Source organism: Protopterus annectens, chromosome 4.part0 (genome assembly GCF_019279795.1).
Source record: "Protopterus annectens isolate FY-2018-M chromosome 4.part0, PAN1.0, whole genome shotgun sequence".
Classification (NCBI taxonomy): Eukaryota; Metazoa; Chordata; order Ceratodontiformes; family Protopteridae; genus Protopterus; species Protopterus annectens.
In genome coordinates this window covers 1,495,004,402-1,495,025,495 of record NC_056733.1, presented here as the reverse complement: position 1 = coordinate 1,495,025,495, position 21,094 = coordinate 1,495,004,402, and the positions used below count along the sequence as shown (strand labels likewise).

Below are 21,094 nucleotides of genomic sequence, written 5' to 3'. Positions count from 1 at the left end.
ATGAAAAATGCATTAGAGCTCAAGCACAGATGTGTCTTATTTCTAAGTAACTTGTGGTGGTATGTTATGTATTAAATTACTTCATAACTATATGCTGCTGTGACTGTTATTTTTCTATATATATGTTTATATCAGCTTTACAGAACAGTAACAAGCAAAACTTGCTAATACTTCTTAAGCTTGGGCCTGTCTAAGGGGCATGCAGCTTTTCTGCAGTGATTTTCCTCATCGATTGTCCAGTTGTGTTCTTATTTCCTCCATTAAAGGACATTGCTTTCCCACCCAGGTGGATGTGTACTCAAAGCAGCATCAGTCCTCAGTATAACATCTGTGAACAAATGGTCCAGATCAGGGATGACCACATCCGTTTCATATCTGAACTTGCACGCTACAGCAATAGTGAGGTATGTAGCATTTTTTGCAATTAAAAAGTCATGCATATGAAAAGATTCCTACTAGCTTTTGAAAAAAAACTGCCTTGCTTGTATTATGTTTGCCATTACCTATGCATGTATGTGTTTGAGCATTTTAGTAGCTGTATTGATACTGACCGACATATTCTCCAGCCTACTGATTTTTGCTGCAGTCTCTTATCAGTCTCTCATTCTTCCGCAAATTTTCTTTTCCTCAGTTTTCCGTAGTTCCTTTTCTTTATAGCATCCTTTCCATCTCTTTCTCTGCTTTCCATTTATCCTTACTCATCTTTCCTCCTGTCCCTCTGACTCTTGGCACATTGGCTTCTTACTGTCCCTCTGTCTTTTATCATTTGGACTATATGGATCCCAAACACATAACTCACAAATTCTGAGTCTTCCATCTTTCCTTCCATTCAAAACTTGCCACTCATTGTTTTAGCTGCCTGCCTCATTTAGACAAACCTGTCTCAGATTCCCTGCATCTCTACATAACCTTTTGTAGCAGCAGGAGCCTGGTCAGATGCAACAATTATTGTAATAATGTCTTCCACTCTTCACCCAACAACTCCTGCCACTGTTCGCTATGTATAATAACGGCCTCTCACATCATTTCTTCACTTCTACTTGATCTTTTGAGCAGTCCTTTCCAAATTAAGCTGTATTTTTAGCTCCAAGTACTTGGTCCCCCATAACAAGCACTGGAAGTCTCAAGCCATCATACTTTTGCCAGGGCTCATTCCAAATCCTTCAGCAAAACTCTATAGTTGTCCACAAATAAGTTAACTAAATTCTCTCTCTCCTGTGTGTTGCTGTAACAACCATTCTGTGAAGTCTTTTCATTTTTAGAAAGACCATACAATGAAGTATAAGGCAATTATTGTAATATAGTTTAAACCTGACAAGGAACTGTACACTTACAGCTGTTGCATGAGAAATCAAAATATTTAGCCATCTCTGTTGACATAGAAGGATAGAGCCCTGACCTTGTCCCAGATTGTCTGTTTTTTACAGTGGAGGGTGAAGAAGAATTGAAAGAGTTGTCAGTGCACCCACATTGAGGTAGGGGGATGCCATTAGTTATTTTAGTATGTCTGAATGACCTTGTTTGCAGTAGTAGTTACTCTGTGTATTGGCAGTCTCATGTACGGTAGTATAGATTTGCACAGCCTGTGAGCAATCAGCAAAAGTCACAACCATGCCAAGGGGATGGGAGTTATACTGGCCATATGACTGCAGACCAGCCTGCTACCTAGCACCTGACTTGTGTCTGGGAGAAATTAATAGGCTGATTAGGCTGTCTCCCTGTCCAGGGAATGGATACACCTGGCTGTCATTATGGAAGCATTAAATAGACCAGATAGATACAGGAAGAGGAACCAGTGGGCAGATAATACAGAGGAAAGACAGAAGTAAAAACACAGTTTATTCAGAACTGTTTCTTATAAAGAACAAGACAAAAGTTATGCATCTGGAGCATTTCTCCCTGGGCCTCTGCTAAAAATGGATTCTGTCCCAGTCGGACTTTCCCAGGAAACAAATGTTAAATAAATAAATAAAATAAATTCAGAGATTTAGCATCTATGGAGGATCAGCAGAAACTTCAACCAAGCAAGCACAAGCGTTAAAGAATGACAGAGTTTAGACAGTTAGCAGTGTACTAGACAGAAGACACTGTAATGACAAGTACAGCTGCATATCAAAAGCAGATACAGTGATAGACATGCTAGTGGTTAAGAGTATAAAACAGAATAGATTGTAAGTGTGCATCTCCCAGAAAATGTCACTTCTCTGGAAAAAGCTTCTAATTCACGTGAAACAGACCCTGGCCACCTTCAAACACAACCTAGATTAATGGATGGATGACTGCAGATTCACTCCTGTGGTGGCACCCATGTCCCTGGTGGACAGAAGAAGTTGGTATTAACTACCATAAACCCTTATGTCTGTGAACTTCACTCACCTAACCACTGGAAATTGGGGCAACTTGGGATAAATAATGGCTAGGCATGTAAGGGCTATAGGGCTGTTAGCCTTTTTGCCTCCTATGAACTATGAAATTATGGTCCTAACTACCAGCATAAAAAATGTATGCCACCCTCAGTAGAAGGTATAAAATGTGTGATTTCTGAAAGGCTGAATTGTGAACCAAAATTAGATTGGAAACTGGCAAAACAGGAACACTTTCAAAACAAAAGTAATAATGTGACTGAAGAGTCAAAAGTTAGATAGTGAAAGTGAAATCTAAGGAATGGTACATATCTGTACACACTGATTTAGAAAAGCATAAACCAGAAACAGAAATCCACATTGAAATACAGATATAGATGTATTTTAGAGCATCAATCGGCAAGTTGATGAAAGAGTTCATAATTACAGCTAGTCTGCAATACAGCATATGATCACAGAGGTATACACTTACAATTCTGAATAAAGTATATATTAGTATTGGGGTACATTCTAACAGATCTCACAAAAAATAAAAATTCAGCACAGAGTAAAATGCATGTCCTGCAAGGCAAAGACTTTTGTCTTCTCATCTACAGGAAAAGAGTGGAGCATTATTCCTATAGTAAACACAGTACAAAATATCTCCATAAAGTTACGGGTTAGATAGTTTACTTGCAGAACAGTTAAAAGTATGATGACTTAGCAGAATATGCAGTTCAAAGGGGACTATTTTTGACAAAGACAGAAGAAGAAACACACATGGAGCTGCTGTCATGGAAGGTGGAACAATTTTTCATCAGTAATACCTCACCAGAAGGGTTAAAAATGATCCAGATTCCCCCAAACATAGAAAGAATGAATTCTGCAAGGAGGACATTACCATACCAACATCAGGAAAGAAGATTCACAGTTGTGAGATCGGTATTGTCTTGTTCTTTTATTATTTATTATTAAATATATTTAAACCTATCTTTGTGGCTGATATTTGTGAGACATATTTAAGCTCTTAGAGTACTTGCGTTTGTATTTGGTGACACTGCACAGGCCACGCCAATAGTCTTGTTCTTTGTCAGACTGCCATTTGGATTATTAGTAACATTACACAGTAGGATTAGACACCCTTTGTTAAGGGCCTAGAGTAGCTGATAAGAGCGGTTGGTGGCAGTGATAACTACCTTATAGTCTGGGCAGAAGGGGGCATAGCTAGTAAACCTGTGGTAGCCTTTCCCAGGTGTGTGCGTGTGCGTGTGTGTTTGTGTGTTTGTATATAAATCAAATCTCAAAGAGTGTGTGTGTGTGTGTGTGTGTGTGTGTGTGTGTGTGTGTGTGTGTGTGTGTGTGTGTGTGTGTGTGAATTACTTGGGCAGGGACACAAAGCACAGGTTGGACAGAGAGGGTGCTGGATGTTTTGGCTTAACCACTCAGCTGAGATCTTAACCCTTTAACTGTGCCAGTGAAGAGTCTTATTTGGGATCTGGAGAAAGAGGGAGAAACCAGCCTCAGCTTGACTGTGGTCTCTGTAAGCTCTGAAGGGAAATTGCACTTTACTGTGTGTGTACTTGTCATCCTCCTAGTGTGTATGTCCCTCACTGTTGCCAGTGGTGAGGATTGAGGCTCCTTGATTACTGAGCTAGTGCAGGGGCATCACAGTCTGCAAAAACATCAACCACATATTGTCAAAATATGAAAGGAAACACTGCAGTATGCATGTAATGAGAAGCAGCCACAGTACATGTACTGTCAAACTTAAAAAAAAGAAAGTAAAACTACAAAAAAAAAAAACATTGTTTTTTGCAGGAAGGCAAGACCCCCTCACACCTATTGCTAATTATATATACTAACTCAGAGATCACACCAACCTGGGGAAAGGGAATATTCCCCGATCAAGGGATTGTCGATCTTGCACACCTGTCGATGAACTGCCTTGTCGACCAACTGCAGTCGACTAGACAGCTGTCAATCTTACCCAAACTTGATAATATATATATGTATGCGTATATATATATATATATATATATATATATATATATATATATATATATATATATATCCATATCTGAGGTACAGTTATGTAAGTAAACTTGCTGTAGCAGTAGATGTTGAAATGATAACTGCTACAGTAGCCTAAGCTCTATAGATTATATCCTCCATATGATATAATTCTTGTCCAGCTTCTAAAGCTGTAAGGCACCATCCATGCAACCAAACTGTTATCTCGAGCTAAGCTGACTAAAAAGACAAATTTGGGTGCCAAGCCTTACAGAGCATTCATGCCAGCTGAGAGAGGGAGGCAAAACCCTTAGAGGACATCGCTAGGAAGAGAAAAATACATGTCCACACCCTGGCATAAAAAACACACCAAAAAAAAGAGGGGAGATAGAGGATGGTAATGGAAACTGCAGTAATAGTCATTCAAGCGTCTACTGTTATGGTTAAGTTTACTTACACAACTGTACTTTCTTCATATTGATCACTGCTGCAGTAACCTAATCTATATGGGTAGATTACCATAATCTAGAAAAACTAGGAAGGGTCTATGAGTCCCTGGAGAGTGGTCCAAGCAAAACCTGTCCTAGACCTGGAGAAGGAATCTAGCTTATAGTGCTTTGTAAAAGTATGCACAGAGGACTAAGTTGTTGCTTCTAGAATACGTCTGGAGTCCATCCCTTTCCATAAGCCATAAATGAATCCAACGCTCTGGTATAGTGTGCCTTGAACATGCCTGGAATAGTTTTCTTGTAGTAGGAATAACAAATGTTAATAGCCTGAGACAAACATTTGGAAATAATCTGCTTTGACACAGGCTGTCCCTTCTCCTTACCTTCACAAGAAGTGAACAACTGATCGGAAGTTCTGAAAGATTTTGATATGTGAAAATAGTACTTTAGTTGTTTGTGCACATCAAAGGTATGAAGTGTCTTTTCTCCCTCATTTTTATGTTCTAGAAAGAAAACAGGGAGATGGATAGTTTGACTTAAAGTAAACATGGATACCACTTTAGACGTAAAAAAGGATTAATTCTTAAATGTCTCTAGAGCAATTAACAAAATTGTTTTCCATTTCAGCCAGGTGAGCTGGGTCAAATGGAGCAAGGGTTTGCTTCTGTAACACAAAATTAAGATCTCAAGGAGGAGTCACCAGTTTTCTGTGCAGATTCTTATGTAAAACTCCTTTCAAAAATATTTTCACATGAGATTGCTTTGAAAGAGGGATGGATCCATGGAGACATATGCTGAAATGGCTGAGAGTTGCTTTGATAGAGGGGTGGATCCATGGGCAGTCATGCTGAAATGGCTGACAAATGAACTATGATGGAGCAGTAACATAGGCCATAGGATAGTGGTTTACACAAATACTGTAAAACCTGGGAACCACTAGCCCGGAATGGGTGCTGGTTGTTTTGTTGACACCAGCTGGAAAACTTTTTCCATTTGCTAATATATGATTTTCTAGGAGCAGGTTTTCTTGCCTCTATTAGTACCTGCTGCACATCCTCAGAAAATAGGTGACTAAAAGGTATTAAGAGTTTATCATCTAGTCAGTCAGTGTAGTTGTTTGGGATTGTGATGGGTCAAACACCCCTCTTCTTGTGTGAGGAAATCCAGTTTGTGAAGAAGCTTGTGGTAATTGCCCATGGCCAATTCCAAAAGAATGGAAAACCACTGTTGTCTGGGACAGAAGGGAGTCACCACAATGATTGTTGGTATTGGATTCCTTCTGAATCTTCAGAAGTACCCTGGATATTAGAAGAAAGGGTGAAAAAGCATACAAGAACATTCCTGTCCAAATAAAAGAAAAGGCATGTGTCTTCCAGGCCTTCTTGCATAGAGTCCAGGAACAGAATTTTCCCAGTTAATTGGTAAGAGAGGAGGGAAAAAAAAGGCATACGTGAAGAATCCCCCACAGATAGGTCACATTTTGGAAGACCCCCAATCTAGTTTCCATTTATGGAGCTCTATCTTTGTCCTGCTAAGCTTATCTGCCATAAAGTTTTGTTCTCATGAAATGTAAGACACTTGCAGAGTGAGATTGTACAGTAAAGCTGTATTCCATGCTAACGTGGCTAGTTTGCAGAGGGGATAAGATCTGGTTCTCCCTTGCTTTTTTATGTACTACATTACTATGGTATTCCCATTTAAAGCTTTGCAAAAGTAACATGACAGGCAGCAAAATTACTTTCATGTAGATTTAAAGTAGTTGTGTATCATAAAAATGAGTTTAAACAACCCAGAATGTATCTGCTGCAGCAATAGAACAGTAGATATTCTTCGTGTTTCACTGTTGCAGTCATTACATTTGGGTTATCTGCTTGCAGGTAGCCCTCAGTCGACCTGATTAACAAAGTCTTGGGGTCCTGCATCAGTTGCTGTCCCGTCTTCCATGACGTCAGGTCGTCAGGGGTATAAAATATGCAGCCGACGCCATTACATCAGTCTTTCTTGCCATGCAGTGCTAAAGCAGGAGCAGTTTGCAAGTGAAATTTTCGTTTTTGAGTTTCAGAACAGAAGTCTTCAACTAAAGCTAAGTACCCCGTTGGGGAAACTTTTTCTTGCTCCTTACCGATGTCAGTAAAAGTCAATAATTGCATTACTTGTGGAAAGCAAATACCTTGTAAAGATTTTCATTCGTACTGTATTCCTTGCCTAGGCCCTGACCACAACGTACCTTGCTGTCGGTTTTGTGCTTTATTTAATCAGCGCACTATCCATTGTCGTTATATTTTCACCTCTAAATATTTTGGTTCAAGGTTTAATTATCCAGAAATGTCATCAGTTAGCCATCTGACTACCAGGATTCTGAAAAAACGCAAAGATAAAGACAGAGACAGGCCGCCGAGGTCCAAAACTGCAGACGACACTTCTCCTAAGCCAGTCGCCAGTTTGCTGGTACTCAGTGAGGCATTTTCGCAGCCCCTGATACCTGCTACTTCTGATTCGCAGGCCTCTACTGAGATCCATTCGGAGTCCGGTATGCCGCAAGGTGCTTCAGCTATGGAACTCGCGGATGTCTCTACCTTGGATGGGTCCGGAGCCGCTCTGCAGGCACCGGCTTCTGAGGGTGTATTCAGGCCTACGGACTTGCATATTAAACCGAAGCCTCCTTTTTTACTTAGGCCTAAATCTCGATCCATGCCTAAAAAAACGATGCCTAGGCCACATGCTCAGGCCTCTATGCTTAAAAAACAAATGATAAGAATGGCTGAAGATCTAATAACTCTAATCAGGGGTAGCCAACCCCCCCTTCTAAGAGGCCTAGGACTGAAGTTGATTATGAATCTTCTGATCAGGATTCTGTTTTTTCTGATTCTTCTGATGATCTGGATTTGCCCTTATCTACTTATGAAGATTCTGATGCAGAGGACTTCTTTCCCTCTGCTTCCCCTCCTGAGGATTTTTCTTTTGGGGAAACCTTACATACTCTAAGGGAGCATTTCCACTGGGAAAGCCAGGATTTTTCTGATTCTAAAAAGAGACTTAGGGATTTCCTTCTCCTACCACAGCATAGGCCTTTAGCTATTCCTCCTGTACTAGACATTGTTGATGATGCTTTTTCGGAATCTAGTTTGGCCCCTGATTCCCTGCCTCCTGCTCCCAGAAAACCTGACAGATACTACAGGGTCCCTGAGTCCCACAAGTTCCTTTTTAAAAATCCTATTGCAGATCCAGAGACTATTTCACAGGGGCCCAAGGGCATTAAGGCTTCTACTGCTAAAAATCCTACCCCTTCTGATAGAGACTCCAGGGCGCTGGATAGATGGGGTAAGAAGGTTTACATTCTGCAACCTTGGCCATTAGGGCTTTAAACTTCCAGTTTCATATGTTAAAGTATCAGCAAGATGTTATTGGACTGCTTAAACAGAAAATGATGTTGATTTCTGACTGTGTGGAAAATAAAGAATTACAGGATTTAATGCATTCTGCTGAACAAGTTGGAAAACATACTTTGCAATGTGGTTTTGATTCATTAGAGGCCTCTTGCAGGGCAGCTGTTACTGGGTCTGTGCTCAGAAGGCATGCTTGGCTTAAGGAGCAATCTTTGCGTGATCATGTTAAAGATAAATTGTTGGATGCTCCTTTAAATCAGGACTGCCTGTTTGGCAACAAGGCTGCGGAAGTTCTTAAAAAGATGGAAGATAAAGCTAAATCTATGCAAACTGTTAAAGATTTTTTACAAGTTCAACCTCCTAGATTTAGTAGACATTGGCCCTCTAAGAATTGGTCCTTTCCAGCCCCTTCCAGGTCTTCTCAAGCCAAACCCAGACACAGCAAAACCCCCAGGCTTCAGTCCCAGGGGACACACAGAACTAAGCAGTGGGGGGCCTCCACTTCCAAATCTGGGAGTAATAAGACTCCCCCCATGGTAAATTGTCTCAATGACTTCCTTTTAAATTTCCCAAGCACTTATCAACTGACTGTCCCTTTGGGGGGAAAGATTGCTCTTCATGCAAAGAATTGGGAAGTCATTACCCATGACAAATGGGTTTTAAATATAGTGTCCCAGGGATACAGATTTCACTTCCACACATTGCCAACACCAAGCGGGTGGCCGGACCTATCCCCAAATCAGTGGCAGAGGCCCAAAAACATGTACTTTCTCTCTTAAGCATGGGGGCTATTCACCTGGTACCAGAAGAGAAAAAGGGGACAAGGTTTCTACTCGAGACTTTTCCTGGTACCCAGAAAAGACAATTCATGGCGTCCTATCCTGGACCTGCCTACTCTAAACACCTTGTTGAAGATTCCAAAATTCAAGATGCTGACTCTTCACCAATTACTTCCTATGCTACGCAAAGATGCCTGGTTGGCAACATTAGATTTAAAAGAAGCATACCTGCACATCCCAATCAGGGAATCCTGCAGAAGATACCCACTCTTCAAAGCAGGCTACACGCACTGTCAGTTCTCTGCACTGCCCTTTGGCTTATCTACTGTGTCCAGGGTATTCACAAAGTACCTAGCTCCAGTTATTGCATTTTGCAGGCAAAGAAATATTCAAATATACCCATACCTGGACGATTGTCTAATTCAGGCAGGTAGCCAGGACATACTTTTGAATTATCTGGCCTTTGTACAAAGGGTTCTAAATTGTCTGGGGTACACCATAAACGAAAAGAAATCACACCTGGTACCCTGTCAGCAAATTATATTCCTAGGAGCAAGCATGAATACAACTTCCCAGATGGCTTACCTCACGCCAAAGAAACAAATTCATTTGACAACCTACTTCAAACGAGTGGCCACAAAAACCCTGCTATCTGCAAGACAAATACTGCAAGCCTTGGGGTTCATGGCCTCTTGCATTCTTCTAATTCCATATGCAAGACTGCATATGAGGAAACTACAGTAGTATCTAAAAAGCGTATGGTGTCAACATTTTCAAGACCTAGAAACAATGATTCCTATCATACCTTGCCTACGCCTAGAGTTCCTTTGGTGGACTCAGGCCTGCCACGAAAACAAGGGACTACCTTTCACACCACCCCCTGCTGCCCAAACCCTAACAACAGATGCATCAGACTATGCATGGGGGGCTCACCTGGCAGGGAAGTGCATTTAAGGCAAATGGAACCCAAGTCAAATGCACCTGCATATCAATCCAAAAGAAATGTTAGCTGTACAGAATGCTCTGACAGCCTTCAAGGACCACATTCTTCCAGGACAACTAATGGTAAAGATGGACAACACCACTGTTATGTGGTACATAAACAAGCAGGGGGGGTACATATTCTTACCCCCTCTGCAGACTAGCCATGGCATTGTGGAACACAGCCTTAAGCTACCAAGTGCGCCTACAAGCTCAATTCCTGCCAGGAAAATTAAATACACTGGCAGACGGACTAAGCAGAAACCTCATGGACTCACACGAGTGGAAACTGGAACCATGGATTTTCAACATGTTGACAAGCAAATAGGGGAGCCCAGATATAGACCTGTTTGCCTCTCCCCAGAACTACCAATTGGACACATTTTACACAAGAACTCCCCACAAACAAGCCTGGAAAGTGGATGCTCTGTCCTTCAGCTGGAAAAACCTATCAGTCTATGCCTTCCCCCCTCTGCCTCTGCTCTCCAAAGTACTACTAAAAATCAAACAGGACAAACCAAGGATGATTTTGATTGCTCCAGACTGGCCGCGCCAACACTGGTACCCCCTCCTGCGCAGTCTGCCATGGTTATCTCCATGGCACCTGCCTCAGACTCCTTCCCTGCTGTCTCAGCAGGAGAACCAGATTCTGCACCCTCAGTTTCTAACACTGAACCTTGCAGCCTGGCTAATTACTTAATCTCTCCTTTACCATCCCTGAACAAACCTGTGATGGATATCATTTTAGAGGCAAGGAGGCCTAGTGCTAGAAAATTGTATGCTGAAAAATGGAAAAGATTCTGTGCCTGGAACCAGTCTCAAAGGATGAGCACAGCAGCGCCCAATTTACCTCAGATTTTACAATACTTAACTGAGATGCTTCACAAGGGCCTGTCTTTTTCCTTCATTAAAATCCATGCCTCAGCCATTTCAGCTCATTATAACACAGAACCTCCCCTCTTCTCTCATCCACTGCTCAAGCAGTTCCTCAGAGGGGCCAGAAATTTGAGACCACCCAGGAGAGCTCCATCCCCAGCCTGGGACCTTAACTTTGTCTTGGAGAAACTCACTCTACCTCCTTTCGAGCCAGCTGCTACTGCAGACTTAAAATTTCTTTCTTAGAAAGCAGCTTTCCTTTTAGCAATCACTTCAGCTAGAAGGGTTTCTGAATTACAGGCCCTTATGGCAGTGGAGCCTTTCATCATCTTTCATGCGGACAGGGTGTCCCTCAGAACCAATCCATCCTTCATGCCCAAGGTGGTATCCAGTGTGGCTCTTAATCAGTCCATTCATTTGCCAACCTTCTTTCCCACTCCACAGAATAAAGGAGAATGGATACTGCATTCCTTAGATGTGCACAGACAACTTAGATTCTACTTGGACAGGACTAAACATCAAAGGAAATCTGAACAGCTGCTGGTGGCATTTGCTGCAGGGGCAGAGGGGAAGGCTATTTCAAAGCAAACCATTTCTAAATGGATAAGGCATTGCATTAATTTCTGCTATAAGCACCATGGAAAACCTGTCTCCCAGGGGATCAGACCTCACTCCACCAGGGCTGCATCTACCTCTTCAGCCTTTCTCAGAGGTGTCCCTACCAGGCACATCCTAGAAGCTACTACCCGGAGTTCTGTACATACTTTCACCAAGCATTATCATTTGCCAATTTTCTCTAAATCCAGAGCTGGCTTTGCCACTGCAGTCTTACAGGGCCTTATAGCTGGCCCTAATGCTATCTAAATTCCTTCGCCCAGCCATAGCTTTGGGAATCTACCCAAGTGTAATGACTGCAACAGTGAAACATGAAGAACATAGTACAGTTGTGTACACTTACCATAAATGTAGATGTTCGAGTGTATTCACTGTTGCAGTCCTGGTTACCCTCCCTCCAGCCCCCTAACTTCTTTTGGCTATACCTCTGCTTTCCTTTACTATGCTTAAAAGCCTTTTTGGTGTATTTGCTTTTTTGTTGGAGGTTTATCTTTGTAATTTTATATTTAATTGCTTCCCATTAGGGGGCACCTGACATCTGAGGCAAGAAAAACTGATGTAATGGCGTCGGCTGCATGTTTTATACCCCTGACGTCATGGAAGAAGGGACAGCAACCGACGTAGGACCCAAGACTTTGTTAATCAGGCCGACTGAGGGCTACCTGCAAGTAAATAACCCAAATGTAATTACTGCAACAGTGAATACACTCAAACATCTAGATTTATGGTAAGTGTACAGAACTGTACTTTGCAGACTGTCAATACTCAAAAGCCTGCAGAGGAGTTGTCTTCTTAGAGGCAAAAAAATGGATTGGAGCCCAACCAAGTAACAGTTTGTATGCTTGGAAGTTGACCAGCTGTTATATCTTGTGCAGGATATAACCCATATAGCTTAGGCTACTGCAGGAGTAATCAATATGAAGAACATGCATATTTTTCTCTAGTGTTTAGGAAGTTTCATAGTTAGTTGAAGATATGTTATACACTCTGTTAAAGTTATAAATAAATAACATTAAGAATTTACCTTATATGCCTTCAGTCAGTAACAACACTTCAGGATGTGCAAACAGATACTGACTGTCAGTTTGAATAGGTATAGAAAAGAATGCTGAACATAAATAAATCTGTTACAGAAAAGTAACTAGATGTAGGTGGTATGCAACTCAGTATTGTTGCTGGACTGGATTTGGGACAACAGGAAAAGTGGGCAGTACAGCATTATTTACAGCCCTTAAGTCTTGTACAAATCTATAAGTATCCTTTCCTGGCTTTTTCATTGGAAAAATAGGAGGATTACAAGGGCTTTTAACTGGCATTATTATTCCTTGCTGTATCAGAGACTGAATTACAGGTTTGATTCCCTGCTCTGCTTCCTGCTTTAGTGGATATCATGGAACTCTAGGGAGAGGTTTTGATGGGTTTAATTTTATTTTTACTGGTTCTGCTGATTTCAGTATGCCTACTTCATTTGCATGTTTAGCCCACAATTTGGCAGGTACCTGCTGTAGTAACTCTCCATCTACATGTATGCTTACAACAGGCTGTTCCTCAGCTTCTGCTAAAACTGCCAATACTTCCCCCTCTGATTCTGTCGTAACATTTAGATACACCCTTTCTGGGGTACAGTAAATAGTACAACCCAGCTTGCATAAAAAATCTCTTCCTAACAGATTTACTGGTGCAGTTGTACTCAAAAGAAAATAATGCTTTTCTTCGATTGGACCTAAAGAAATAGGGATGCAATGGCAGATTTAGGCTCTGGCACAGGGGCACACGCCGCCCCTTTTTGCTGCTGCTGCTGCCGCCTTTGCGAAAACTACCTGCTAATTAAATGACAAAAACAACAACAAAAAACACCTTCTGAAAGACAAAAAAGGTAGTGTGTCAAAGTTCCCATGTTCCGCTTTCAACTTTGCTCAGAAAGAGCCTCCCATCACGCAGACATTGCATCTTTTTGTCCCACCTTCCACCTTCACTATAAGTATGCCGTTTCTGACATTCCTCATATTGTTTGCCTTCCCACAGGAGCAATGTTACTACCTGTAAATATACTTTCACACTGTGTCTGCACTACTGTTTTAATATGAGTGACTTGCAGTATTCTGCAGTGCCTTAACTGACTGAGCTTTTGTGTGATCGGACTCTCATACTTGCTGGTGCTGCATGCATCTGATTATCTTTTTTCTTTTTTAATGTAATTTCCTTTTTGGAACAGTTAGACAAATGGCAATGACTCCGTGAAATAGCAGAACCATGGGAGGTCTATAAGATGTTAGCTAAACAAGAAAGTCTGGCATCGGGTGCTGAATCTTGTAATCAAAATATCTTTTAATGTAAATTTAAAGATAAATTGTTGTTCCCGGGTCACCAATCGCAATTGCAGTAGCGTGATTCCGCTGTTTCACAGATACACCAAACAGACTGATGAGAAAGTAACAAAACCGAAAAAGAAAGTGTTTTACTATGTATTTTGCAGCAGAAATATCAACATACATCTCAGCTGTCCCTGTTTTTGCAAGATGTCACTGACTTTGCCTATTATTTTACCATGTTATTTATACAATGTTTGATTTTCTGACAAAGTGCTGAGGATAAGGCTTAGTCTGTAATACTTTATGTTAGTGTCATGCTTCTTTTTGTTTAGAAAAGGTCTGTTGATGCAAACCTCAGTTTATGTCAAGAATGCCTCTACCTGTTTGTCCTGCCACACATACCTTGCACGAGCAGAAGGATTACTGTATCAAGTCATTTACTATGTTTTTTTCACTCTTACCATTCAGACTTCAGTGCAAAACATTGCTTTTCAGTATTTTTACAGAGTGTAACCATAAGTGCTACTGGTTTCATAATAATAATAGTTATTGTTATGGCTTGCAGTTCTGTTGCACAACACTGTATGCCTAGAACTACAAACATCAATTATGTTTTCTGTACCCTAGAATACCAAGACTATATGGGGACTGTTGAAACTGCCCAGTGCAACTACAGTGGACATTATTTGAACAAAATAGATTACACAAGTAAATGCTACACAGCTCAGCTAGTTCTGCCTCTAGTCATATGTCAGTGTTGAGAACTGTTGGGGGCAATACAGAGTATATGTACCTGGTCAAAGATGTAGAAGTTTATCTGCTGGCTGCCAAAAAAAGCAATTAGTAGAAAACAAAAATTTAAATCTAAAACTGTTCTTGAGGTAGTAAATATAACAGAGATAAAAAAAAAATAGAAAGTGGGATCTTTAGAAAAGGGCAGGAGTAAATTATACAGAAAAACTGAAATTATGGGAACAATACATGCAGAAAAATGTTTTGGAGGAGGAACGGTTTATGTATGTTGTTTTGATTATATGGCATATAACAATATATGTAATGTATAACATTTGTAAAAGTGAACTTAATATGGTTTGATCACTTTTATATAAATGTAAGTTTACCTATGTCACAAGTGATCATTCAGTAAGCAATAATGCCCAAATGGTGTGTTAATGTGCAAGTAATGCCGCCACAGGCGGAAGGCCTCTACACCCCTGGAAGAGCATTAATTACATATTAACACATACCCTGGGAGGCATTATTGCTCTTAGAGAATGGGCTGTCTGTAAAATTGTTGTGTTTTTCTTACTTTTTATTACTATATTTTTAATATATTTTTGATGTACGGGCTTTCCCATATGGTCTAGTAGTTAGGATTCCTGGTTTTCACCCAGGTGTCCTGGGTTCGACTCCCGGTATGGGAATGGGTTACATTTCTACCTATGAACCTATTCACCCCGGGGATCACTTCTGTGGCTCTGCTCGACAGGGGCACAGGAAAATAATTTTCTTGGGTGGCGAAAGCCAGGGTACATTTTTTGGCTAGGCTTGTATGGGCCCTAGGGCCGATAGCCTAGTACCTACCTATGAACCTATGAACCTATGTAGAATAGTTGCTCCACCTAATGTTTCAAACTTGCTGTGCTATATGTTAATGGTGTTGGAGGAAGCATTTTACATCTAAAATATAACACTTTAAAAAATAACCAGGTATTTACTTTACCTTTTGGTCCCTTGCTTTTAAATCATTTGGTTCATTTGCAGTCATTGGAGATTGAAGTTTCTATATAATGACTTACATTTGAATCGCAGCCTTTTATTTCCTGCAGAAAATTCATGCTAACTCAAATCCTTTACTTAAGCAACTTTGCAAATTTATAAGAACAATAATTAAAATCTGTTTCTATTTTAGAGCCTTTGTTCCCCCTTCTTTTTAGGCTTTATCCAGATTTCTTCAGCTGAAAGGTCCAGACTTATGCAAACCACTTTATTGCTGCTGGTGCCAGTAGTCTTCTCACTCGCTCTCTCTCACAAACACACCTCTGCTTCAGAAAATGCATGCTATCGGAAACCCTGTTATTCTAGCAGCTTTCTAAGTTTATAAGAGCAATATTTTAATTCCGTCCCTATTTTCGGTCATTTGTTGTCCCGTTTTTTGTGTCTCTGTCCAGATTTCTTGTCCTAAGAGATTGAGAAGTATGGTCGAGACGTACAGAAATCTCTTAACTGATGCTGCTGCCAGGGGAAAGGTCAATCATACTCACTCTCTCTCTCTCTCTGTCTCACACACACACACACACACACACACACACACACACACACACACGTGTATATACACACACACACACACACACACACACACACACACACACACACACACACACACATACTTCTGCTTTCATGCACACATTCACTCACACACAGACAGAAGCATAAACACACACACACACACACACACACACACACACACACACACACACACACACACACACACACACACACACACACACACACACACACACACACACACACACACACACACACACACACTTGCAGATTTGTTGCGGCAACAGTCTTCCGCTATCTCCTGACAATGAGGCACAGTCTATGCAGGACTGCCGACGAAAGGTCAGTGAGCACATCTGGATGGGTGGGTTACTAGACCTCTGATTCCCTTGTCACAGCAGTGCCACCTCAGCACTAGTTACAGTTATCATTTATGATGCACAATGTGCACATACGTGATTTATGATAATGACAGCTAGCAGGTCAGATTAATTATTTTGTCCTCCCAACCAAGTACTGACAATCATAGTTTAGTAGTACACAGACACTGAGTGTGATGTGGCTGTAAGCTTCTATAACCCCCCTACTCTTATAGGTTCATAGGTTCAGTTATCAAGTTAATGACGTACTGACCTTTAAAAAAGTAGTATGATTACCTAGATCCCATGCTGATTGTTCCTACTTCCGGTATATACCTATCAGGATTATTTTTAAAGGAAGCTGATGACTGGCATTTTCTTCATAGGTTCATAGATTAGTACTAAGATAACTGCCCTTGCGAGCCATTTTAAGCCTAGCCAATTGCCCCTTGTGAGACTCAAACCCTGCACGTTGTGTTTGCAAGGCAAACACCTTAACCATTAGGCCACCCTCCCAACCTATTCTGATTGTAAGTTGAAGTTTATTCCATAATCCTAGGAGATAATGGGTAAAGTAAATGTTACTTTTTCTATTAATGTTAGTCATCTTTAGTATTAGATACCTGAATCTTTTGCTTGCTGCCAACAGTGAAGGCCAGTCATGCATTCAGATTTACAATTTTAATTCCAGACAGAGATTTTCACACAGTACTGTACCAGACAATGCATTACAGATCAGGTAGAGATTATATATAATTATACGTTAGAAAACAGAATATAATAACATTCCAGAAGCCTTTCTGAATTGGTGTTCCAGCTCTTTGATTCTCCTAGCAAGGAACTGTATGTTTTGTCAAGTATTTTAATGTAGCTTGTCTAAAAGCTTTAAAACACAGCATTGTATTAAATAACGTGTTGGATTGGCAAGGTATGAAGTGGTACATTGATCTTGCCAAAGTGACCAGCCATGCCGTTTAGAATTTGACTGGTTACAGAAGAAGCTTTTCTAGCTCTGTATTCCCTATAGAGGTGAGTTATGGTCTATGCTTGTCTGACTCTGTCAGTACATGCTGGCCACAGTTTATACTATTGTCTCCTATTACCTTTGGATCTTTAATGATGGCCTTTTATTTTCAGGCATAATTTATATTATTTTTTGCCATTTGTCATGTTGCTTCACTTAGTGGCATTAACACTGGGGCCATTACTGTTGAACTAAACATGCATTTTTGTACACCATCTTAGAAAACTTTCACATATTTTCTTGAAGTAATTATGTTAATCAGATTGTAATTATCACATCTGATTATCTACAGCCAACTTCCTATTGCATCAGTATGGTACTGCTGTGGGTTACACTAATTACCCCTGTCGGGATGGACAAGTAAACCTCCAGCTTAACCTGCTACATCCTGTTGCTTAATCATGTTTTATTCATTGAATTACTTACAGGTTGACATTTAGTGCCTTTAATTTATCAGTTTCCCTTATTAGGAATAGTGTCATAAGTTTTTAGCATGGTCAAGATAAGCATTATGGACTGTGAGCTGTTCATCAAGTGCTGTTACCTCTTCAAAGAATAGGTTTTGCGGGCTATTTTAAGCATAGCCAGTTTCCCTTCATGTACTCAAATTAACCAATCCCATTTGGTTAGAGACTGGTCTTACCCATCCCATGGTCAATACATATATATTACCCCCGATGACAGTAACTGGGATCATACCATTGATAATTTGAGGGGACTCATACATGTGTTAAAACATTTAGGAGCTGCCTTTGTCCATTGGTCGTACAGGGAAACATTCCTAGGGTAAGTTTTCTGTTTCCAATCCATAGATCCAAGTTGCACTTGAATATAGACAGGGATGAACTTTGTTCTATGTGGATGGGGAGTCTGTTCCAGAGCAGTGGTATCCTCTGCGAAATATATCTGTCTCTCAGAACTGTTCTGCTGATGTTGCAGAAGAGGTTTAGCTCTCTAGACTAAGTATTTCTGATACCAACTGACTTGCTGATGTTTAGTAAATTCATCAGTACTGAGTCAGAGGATGCCTTGTATGCCAGACACAGGCAACCTCTTAGCAATCTATAGCATACCAAATATAGCAACAGGGCTTTGTGCCGGTCCATGTAGGACATGCTGTTTAGGCCTTCTATCTTTTTTGTAAGGTATGTCTGTATGTGTTCCAGTTGTTGCATGTGTCTGGACAGATACATGCTGAAAGGGGTCTTATATTCAATGACTGGCCTAATGTGAGCCAAGTAAAGGGGAAGAATGACATCCCTAGCTCTAGACACAGTCCCTCTTTTTATAAACTTCTCTAAAGCAAATTTCACACTCCTCAAAACTGAGGTGGAATCCTTCAAAGCCCCCGGGCCTGTGGAAAATACGGCCCAGACCGCAGAATCCCTTATAAATGTATTCTATGAACACCTTCAGGAATGCATGGATCATGCGATCCCAAATAAAACCAAGACCCAATCCTCCAAAGGCAGACGTCCTGCCTGGTGGACCCCAGCCATAAACAAACTATACAGTAGAAGGAGGAAGCTACTAAATGATAGAGCAAAATCCCAAAAAGGGAAGGCATCACTGATCAGTATTAGCAAAAAACTACGGGCACTCATAAAATTGTCTAAGGCCAGCTTCGAGAGAAAAATTGCACAGGACACTAAGGATAATCACAAGGCTTTCTTTAGTTATGTTAGGAACCTGGGTGGTAATTCCCAGATATGCTTAGAATTAGTCCAAAATGACAAAAAATACACTGAACCCACAGACATTGCCAACATCCTAGCTGACAGGTTCAGCAAACTCCCCACCAAAAGGGCAAATATCTATCCCAGCAGAGTGCTGCCCCCCTGACATCTCAGATGCTCAGGTAAGAGCCGCCCTCTCCAAAGCAAAAAACACAGCATCAGTGGGACCAGACAGTGTCCCGGGCTGCATCCTACATGAACTCCAAGAAGAGCTAAACCCAAACATAAAACTACTGTTCAATCTCAGCCTTACTACAGGGTATGTGCCCAAAGAGTGGCGTACAGCAACAGTGGTCCCTCTCCATAAAGGTGGTGCCTCAACGGATCCTGGAAACTATCGGCCCATAAGCCTGACTAGCTTGGTCTGCAAAGCTATGGAAAGGATCATCATGGACCTCATAAATAAAGATATTGGGGACCTACAGACATTGGATCCTACCCAGTTCGGCTTTGTTAAGGGCAGATCCTGCCTCTTAAACCTGGTTGATTTCTTTGATATAGCTTAAATATAAACCCCTATGTCACTAGATGGATTGCAAACTGGCTCAAAGACAGAACCCACATGGTTAGAATTGCTGGAGCCATGTCAGACTCCAAACCAGTTACAAGTGGTGTCCCACAAGACTCAGTCCTGGGACCTCTCTTGTTCGGTATATATTTCTCGGAGGTACAGGCCAACACGGAAGGACCGTGGCTGACCAAGTTCGCAGATGACTGCAAACTGGGCGCCATAATCAACTCTCCAGCCGACACAAGCATCCTCCAAAAGGTCCTCATAGAAACAGACAACTGGTGCCAGAGCCATGGCCTCAAGCTAAATGCCAAAAAGTGTATAGTCATCCCCTTTGGCAAAAACAAAGTGCCCACAAATTACCACATAGGTGGTAATCCATTAAGTACAGAAGAAGTAATTAGGGACCTGGGGACCCAAGTTGATAGCAATCTCTCATTTGACAACCACGTGGCCAAAGTGGTTAGAAAAACATTTTATATAGCCCACCTAATCATGAAGGGATTCACATCTAGATCAGGGGAGGTCATCGTGCCTCTTTACTCATCCCTCATCAGGCCCATAATTGAGTACAATGCCCCTTTTGGGATGTACCTTACCAGACACCTGCAGCAACTGGAAAGACCCCAAAAGTACCTCACCAAGAGGATGAAAGGGCTCAAACAGATGCCATATGCTGCCCGGTTAAAGAAATTCCAGCTCTACTCAGTGGCATACCGCCTGTTCAGAGGCGATCTGTGCCTGACGTATAAAGCCATGTCCAACCCGGAATTAATGGACATGCTGCACCTCAGAAAATCCAAATCCCATCGAGCTACGTGCTCAAGAGACTTGAACCTCAGCACTGAAATAAATAGGACATGCTGGAGGGACAGATTCATAACCCAGAGGCTCCCTTCACTCTGGAATAAAATCCCAGTCCGGGTTAGGCAGAGTCCCTCATTGACTCTCTTCAAGAGGAATCTTGATGAGCGGATGGGAGATCGTAGGTTTACCCCGGGTATCACTTCTGTGTCACTGTTAGACAGAGGCACAGTATACTAACCTCGAAAAAGGGCATAGCAAAATAAATTTAAAATGGGTGACGAAAGCCAAACACATTCTGGCTAGGCTTATAAATGCCCTAGGGCAGATAGCCTAGTATGAACCTATGAACCTATAAGCCATGCAGCATACAGAAGGACTTTCTGATAACAATAGACACATACTAGTCAATGTCTACATAAGTTCCCAATGCAACAAGATTCAGCAAAAGGAGGCATATACTGGAATCTATGATGTGCATTTTGGACCATATTTTGATAACACATTGAAATTAAAATACTATAAACAGGAAAGCAGTGAATCTCCTCTCTATGTCACCATGCCCTTAGCCACTAACTGAATACCAGTGTTTTGTTATAGTATTCAGGTGCCACGTGAGGCGAT

The 21,094-nt window shown here is 41.2% G+C and overlaps 1 protein-coding gene and 1 non-coding gene across 3 annotated transcripts in view; both read left to right on the top strand.

The window, feature by feature from the left end:
- The window catches only part of CYFIP2 (cytoplasmic FMR1 interacting protein 2), a 2,832,302-nt gene that overhangs the window by 1,176,234 nt on the left and 1,634,974 nt on the right, over window positions 1-21,094 (top strand). For both annotated transcript variants that reach the window (XM_044069335.1, XM_044069334.1), the window contains exon 11: window positions 287-404. In XM_044069335.1, the coding sequence (XP_043925270.1) occupies window positions 287-404 (118 nt within the window). The remainder of the gene's footprint in view (window positions 1-286; window positions 405-21,094) is intronic.
- On the top strand, window positions 15,103-15,174 carry TRNAE-UUC. The gene has a single exon. It is a non-coding gene; the product is annotated as a tRNA-Glu (tRNA).